The sequence below is a fragment of the Penaeus chinensis genome, chromosome 21 (genome assembly GCF_019202785.1).
Source record: "Penaeus chinensis breed Huanghai No. 1 chromosome 21, ASM1920278v2, whole genome shotgun sequence".
Classification (NCBI taxonomy): domain Eukaryota; kingdom Metazoa; phylum Arthropoda; class Malacostraca; order Decapoda; family Penaeidae; genus Penaeus; species Penaeus chinensis.
In genome coordinates, this window is record NC_061839.1 from 2,949,908 (window position 1) to 2,957,728 (window position 7,821).

At 33.4% G+C, this 7,821-nt stretch overlaps 1 protein-coding gene across 1 annotated transcript in view; it reads right to left on the minus strand.

Annotated features, from left to right (window-relative positions):
• Positions 1 to 3,699: 3,699 nt before the first annotated feature.
• LOC125036636 (protein canopy homolog 4-like) overlaps positions 3,700 to 7,821 on the minus strand; it is an 11,351-nt gene continuing 7,229 nt past the window's right edge. The window contains 2 exon segments of the mRNA XM_047629401.1: positions 3,700 to 4,658; positions 7,207 to 7,291. Coding sequence (XP_047485357.1) covers positions 4,431 to 4,658; positions 7,207 to 7,291 — 313 coding nt within the window. The 3' untranslated portion in view covers positions 3,700 to 4,430.

The window sequence follows — 7,821 nt, forward strand, 5'->3', positions numbered from 1 at the left end:
AGATTTACAGTAGCTTACTGTTGTTAAGATTTTTTCATATTTTGCTTGCCAACATACACACCTCAAGCAGCTTTGACATTCCTGGGAAAAATTAGTTGTGCTGCATATTAAGTTTATCTTCATGGTTTGGTATCATATATTACTCATGTACAAATGAGTACTTAAACAATGAAACAAAATTTGAGTTATTCATAAGTTTTAACAAAATTATATTACTATTCACTGAACCTTAATTTTTATTTGAAAGCAAGTACCTCATATCAAAAATTCCTTCCTGACTCCCTACATTATACATGCAGTAAGGGATGTGTACTGTTGAATTTCATCTCACTGTCCAGTGATAAGGATGCCAGACTACATCTTGGTAGTAATCATCTATATAGATTATATAGATAGTAAAAGACTAGTGAACTTCTAAAATCTTTCAGTTCTGCTTTATACTTTAGCACAGTTTATTACCTGTCTTCATCAGAAATAAAGAAAGTTTTAATAAATGTCTGAACAAATGTGATGGTAGAAACCCATTTATTGTTAATAAGATTTTATCCATAGCAGCTATAGGCCTAGTTGGGTTATATTTCTGCGAAACAATTTCTTTTGTTGGCTGCAGTATTGCTTGCCTTGTGCATAACTACACACACTTTTCATTATTTTTTCCCCTATTTGTCCTGCAGGAGTTTGACTGATATATATGTTACAGTGTTCTATGTTTATGGAGGCTGGTCCATATATTTTTATGATTGTCATCCTTGAGAAGGTACAGGCTTCCAAAATACAAAATACAAAATATGCAAATTTTTGCACTTAAAAAAAAAAAACAAGAAAAAAACACATTTTTTTACAAGCAGTGAATAAGCATTGTTCCTGCACTCATTCATTTATTTATTGAAAAATTTCTGCCTCATCAACATCTAAAGTCATTAGCGGCATATTCAAACTATAGCAATAGGTGGGTAAGAAAGATTTTTGGTTCATAAGTTGATGTTTGTGGATTCACAGAATGGTTAATGCTTAAAACAAATGTGCTACAAAGGTCATAGAGCATTATGATAAAGTATTGTGGTGGAGAGGGTAAAAAAGAGTTAATGCTTGAGAAGGACATAAGAATGGGATGAAGAAGAGAGAGAAAAGGAAAGGGAGAGAAGAAAAGACAATGCAAAATCAGGCGAGGCAAGGGCTGAGGTCCAAGGTAGGAGTGATCCCCTACATAAGGCCTCAGTCCCCAACCCCTAAGCCCCCCATGACAAAAACGAGCAAGGCATTGGGAGGTTCCTGCACTCAATATCATGTCTGCGTGAATGACCACATATCAAACACTGATGACATCTCAGGATAGTTAGGAGGTGCCGCACAAGTGTTGTTCCTGGCATCTGGCTCATTTACAAGTGTCACATGTGTGTGACATCTGTCCCAAGTGAGTTAATAAATCTTCCTGTACTACATTCTTAAAATAAAAAGCAGTGTTGAAAGTCCTTTACATTCCTTGCACAGATATGTTATACTACAACTTTATAATATTTAAGGCTTACTGAAAAAAGACAAATGTACAAGAACTGATAAATAATTATCAGCTACAAGATGTCTCCATATTAACAAAGAAACCATTTAGGGGGAAAGAGGAAATTACAAAGAGGAGGAAATTACAATGACATTTATTCCAAAGTCTCATAATTCCTCTGTTATGCCTCAAACAGTGATAGCATGTGGACTTTCAAACTTGAAAGAGGTATCTGAATTTACTCTCAACATTAAGTTTCTTACAAGTGTCTTAGTTTTAAAGTTTGGATTATATGAAACAATATGTTTTGCTTTGTATGCAGGGCATAATAAAATTAAACATGTAATTACAAAATACTTTATTCACCTTAACAAATTTTATGAAGAACATTCATTATTGGTAAAACATTTTGGTAAAAAATATTCATTTAGAAAAGATTCACATGAACATTCCAAATATCAATAAATGCTTTACAATTTTTTTTAATGATCATTATACACGAGCATTGTTAAGTCATACTTGGATATGATGACTAGAGTATATGATACTTCTCTGCAGAGTACTGGATGTCAAAGATCTGTTAACACAAAAAACATTGGTACAACAGCACAGAAACAAGGTAGTGAAATATTAGGAAGACCTAATACTCATTAATACCAACAGAAATCACAGATACTGCATTATATTGCAACAAAACATTCAGGGAAAATATTCAGTACCTTCCAAAAGACTACACTATAAACAGCTGACTGACTAACTAGTGAAAATTGAATCACTAGTAACTGACTGACTACATGAAATTAGCTATGCCAATACCTGTTACTAAAAGCAGCCTACTAATAACTCTATTTAACTGCTGATCTGAGACTGCATAATACAGTACATTTATAACTTTTCCAGTAACTGCCAAAATCACTGATCAAACCATAATCATAATGAATGTACATGGTCTAAATGTATTATATGTTACCTCTGTGAACCCTAACACTCTTAGGCTTGTTTCTGAAATGAAGATATATTGAACAGAATGCTCAGTAAATATCAATTCAATATTAGTCTATGATATGTAAAATATTAATAAATGAGTCTCAAAACAGATTACTGCTTTTATATGGAGTTAACCAAAAAGTGGGAGATTAAAAAATATATATATATATTCCATTTGTTACAATGTTTATTCTTGGTGTGACAGGCTGCATTTCAATTTGCTTCTAAATTACCCTGTGTGTAAGGAATGGCTGTGGTTACCATCCGCTGGCAATGAATAGGAATTGAATGCAAGTCAGCAAGATTGCTAGATGAGTCTGCTACCCCTGCACCATACAGCACACAACAATTATATGTATAGACTGTAATGATTAATATACTAATTGAATGCAAACATTTTTTTTCTTTTCAAATCTGAAAAAATAAGTTCAATTGAATCATACTATTTATGTTCAATGCATTTTGATAACCTGAAAACTGTACATTTTAACTTCTTTGAACATAATGCCAGCCAGCAGTCTAAAACTATATTATACAGAGAAATAACATAAAAAAAATATATACACATTAGCTAACCCTTATCTCACATGAAAGAAAGGATAGAGACAATAAATTGGTTAGCCTTCTTACTACCTTTGGGAATTTGTCCTTCCCTAGCACCCCTTGCATCTATGAATGAAATTCCCTCCCAGATTTTAAGGAAAATTCTAAATATGTTCCTAGTCTTTTTATTGAGTATGAATTAGTCACATTGTTATTAAACATATTATTTGACCATGCTCTTGTAAAGAGAATAACAAATATAATTATAGAAATTATCCCAAAAGCTTGTGTCCCCTTCAATATAACAGATGCACTCTAGGTTAAGAACCAATGCTCTAATTGGTATATTTACACTTTACATTTAAAATAATAGTAAGATAAAGAAATACGTAAAAAAAAAAAAAAGCAACCTTTTCACAATCTCTAATGAATTAATTCACTATACACAGAACATCTCCAAGAAAGAATCAAAAGAAAACATTTCATGCTATTTGGATTTAAAACTTATTAATAAAGAATATACACACATCATAAGGAAATAGAGCATATAAAAAATTTCAAAACACACTTGTAATTAAGTGTTCAGTTGTATAATGAGCATTCCATTGCTAACCACACAGAGCAAGGGGAGGCTGGTGGAGAAGGGAAAGGGGTAATGAAGACTTGGGATGTGTAACTCAGTCATTTAATAATATCTAAGCCTTGTCACAGTACACATCAAACTTGTGGAATGTCTTAATTTAGGATTTCCCTTGTACAAAAAAAATTCTTCATAGCAGACTCATATTCACCTTTTGCACTCTGATAATTTCTAAAGATCCCAATTTACAACAACATCCAATATGCTGAAACATAATAGAGAAAATAATGATTGATATCAAAATCTAAAATGACTGCTTGCATCTGAGGACGATCCTACAGTGAGTTTCCTTTGTCCGATCCTTTCAGTATGGAAGATGCTGATGCCTCCTCTCTTACGCCAGAACACAAGCTCAGAAGGGGTTGCTAGTCCAGGAGGATTTTGGGTGATCTTGTAGTCAAAGAGTAAATACTGACACAAGAGGGTGATTTATGTGACCATATCATAATAAAAATCTTGTTTCATTTCATCAGAAATATAGATACAGCATAAAATCACAAAATAGATTCTTTAAAATATTAATGACTAAAGTTTTATTATGCTAATTCTATACTTGCAGAGCTATTTATATTATATTCCTTTGAAGACCATATCAAATCTACTCCAACATGACTGTATATACCCTTAACATGATCATCTTAAATACTTAAAAATGAAACATAAATATCAAAATGAACATCACACAAGGATGACTCTTAAAAAATGACTTCTGAATTCTAAAATAGATTTATTGTGACCTAAAAAACGAATTTATAAAAAGAACTACAGCTCATTTTTCCTCGTCTTGCTTCTGTCTCCTTTCTGCTTCTTTTTATCTCCCACTTTCTCCTTGGCTTGTTCTTGGGCAGTGATGTCCTCACCATAAGGTTCAGAGAGACACTTCTTTTCCTTGAGGGCCTTTTTACAAACAGTTACCTGGAGAGATTTAGTCTGATCGCCAAAGTACCAACTGCTTATAGCATCTTCGTGATCTTCAATAAATTGTTCACACTGTAAAAGACACATGAAAGATTAATCAATATAAGTGGTAAAGTGGAATAAAATATTAGAAAATTGCTATTTTCTTAGAAATCTATCCTTGTATCCTTGAATAAACTGTTGTGTGTTTTATTCCCATTTATTGTACTTTGGTAATCTCAGGGTTCTATGTAAACTACACTGGCATATTATATCCTGAGCTGAAATGGAGAAAAATAAAAATGTGTTTTCACTTTTCAAGAAATCCTCCTTGATCGTATGAGTTAATCCTTTACTAAAGTTTATGACAGAACATGTTAATCTTAATTTTAGTTTCTCTCATTAGAGACTGCTGTAGATACCTGGTAACAAAATCTATATATATATTATGCTATAAACTTATAGCATAATATATATCTAACCAATAAAATGTTGGGGAAAGTCTGGAGGCCAGAGTGAATAAGCGTGTGCCTCAAGCAGGCTCCTGAAGTGGGATAAGGGTTCATAACATAATCAGACGTCACATGGCATCACCTGTGAACTGTTCAGCATGATGGATAGAATGCCACCTGGCATGAACACATGAAAGATACCTACACAATTCTGAGAATATTAAAAAATCACATTGGGAAACAACAAAGAGTGTAAATGAGAAGAAAAGTTAAAGATAACAATAGCAATAGCATATTTATGGGATTCCATAACAGCTATTGGCAACACTAACAATAAAAGGTATCCTGTAATAATATAAAGCTAATGTATCATGATAATACCTTCCATAGCAAAGAATTATGGCTGAATGATTAATGGCGTTTGTATTCATAGTATCGACCAACTATTTACTCTTAGCAGTTATCAGGAGAAACCATATGATTTTTTTTTTTTTTTTTAGTGCTTAATATGCTTTATTAATAATCATGAATTTTGCCAATCATTCTCAAAATGTGCCAGCAAAATTTAGTGAAATTAGATGAATTTCAGAGAAAATATAATAGGACATATTGATATGTCTGATGTGTATCTTGATCTTACTATAATAGATCTTATCTATATATATTTATTACCATCAATATTTTTAAGTAATGAATTTACCTATATCTTTGCTAAATTACTGGTTGTATTTCCTAGATTAAAAGAGACAATTCTGTTTCCCAAAACATTAACTAATACATCATAATCTTTCAAAAAATGGTATCTGCCCAAAGTTTCTTAATAGATGCTTTTACACCTTAAATGCCATAATTCTAAATCAAAATCTCTTCTTCAAATACATTTCTTCAATGTCCATTGTTTCTTTTTCTCAAAAGTATCCCAATTTTAAATGCAATTGCCTCGTTACCAAGTACCTTCATCTTTAAGCTCATTATACCAAACAAATTGCCAAACAAAATATATATAAAAAACATAGAAACATCTAGTTCTGATATCTGCCATGCATATCATATCCCTTTGGTAGAATTACAAGCCAACTGGAATATGAAATAAGGAATGAAATGAAAATGGGCATATGGCATGGGTATGATGGTTAGAAGTATGGTGGTATGGGTATGATGCTTAGAAGTATAGTGGTATGGGTATGATGGTTAGAAGTATGGTGGTATGGGTATGATGGTTAGAAGTACGGTGGTATGGGTATGATGGTTAGAAGTACGGTGGTATGGGTATGATGCTTAGAAGTATAGTGGTATGGGTATGATGCTTAGAAGTATAGTGGTATAGGTATGATGGTTAGAAGTATGGTGGTATGGGTATGATGGTTAGAAGTATGGTGGTATGGGTATGATGCTTAGAAGTATAGTGGTATGGGTATGATGCTTAGAAGTATAGTGGTATAGGTATGATGGTTAGAAGTATGGTGGTATGGGTATGATGCTTAGAAGTATGGTGGTATAGGTATGATGGTTAGAAGTATGGTGGTATGGGTATGATGCTTAGAAGTATGGTGGTATAGGTATGATGGTTAGAAGTATGGTGGTATGGGTATGATGCTTAGAAGTATGGTGGTATAGGTATGATGGTTAGAAGTATGGTGGTATGGGTATGATGCTTAGAAGTATGGTGGTATGGGTATGATGGGATGGTTAGAAGTATGGTGGTATGGGTATGATGGTTAGAAGTATGGTGGTATGGTATGATGCTTAGAAGTATGGTGGTATGGGTATGATGGTTAGAAGTATGGTGGTAATGGGTATGATGCTTAGAAGTATGGGTGTATGGGTATGATGCTTAGAAGTATGGTGGTATGGGTATGATGGTGTAGACGTATAGTGGTAGAAGTATGGTGGTATGGGTATGATGGTTAGAAGTATGGTGGTATGGGTATGATGGTTAGAAGTATGGTGGTATGGGTATGATGGTTAGAAGTATGGTGGTATGGGTATGATGCTTAGAAGTATGGTGGTATGGGTATGATGGTTAGAAGTATGGTGGTATGGGTATGATAGTTAGAAGTATAGTGGTATGGGTATGATAGTTAGAAGTATGGTGGTATGGGTATGATGCTTAGAAGTATGGTGATATGGGTATGATGCTTAGAAGTATGGTGGTACAGGTATGATGGTATGGTATGCTGTGAGCCTACCTGGGTCTTAAGATGCGTCACTTCCGCTGATGGCTCGTCCCATAACTCCATTGGGATACCTAGGTCGACCTTCACCCCCTTATTGCTGAAAATAAGAAATGACGGTGAGGAGCATTGCAACAATTAGTCATGAAAATTACACACAAAAAAAGAAGAAAAAAAGAAAAAAAGAGAGAAAGAAAGAAGATGATTTGTTATGCATTACAAAATCCTTTTCATAAAGGGCAACTAATACACACATATAAAATTCGGCACATATTACCAAGTTACCTTTATGAAGGTATAAAATATTTAACTTGTTACTCTGAACAAATTTCAAAGAAAGGAAACCAAGACAAATTTCACAATCAGATAACACACACACACACACACACACACACACACACACACACACACACACACACACACACACACACACACACACACACACACACACACACACACACACACACACATTTCACAGAATTATTGTCAAATATACAAGATTACTAAAATAAAGTCATTACAATGTTAAACATTACTGTTATGATCATTCATATATTCAGCAGTTTTTAATAATGACTAAATATGACAGAATATGAACATCAATCACTATAGATAAAAATCAACATAACT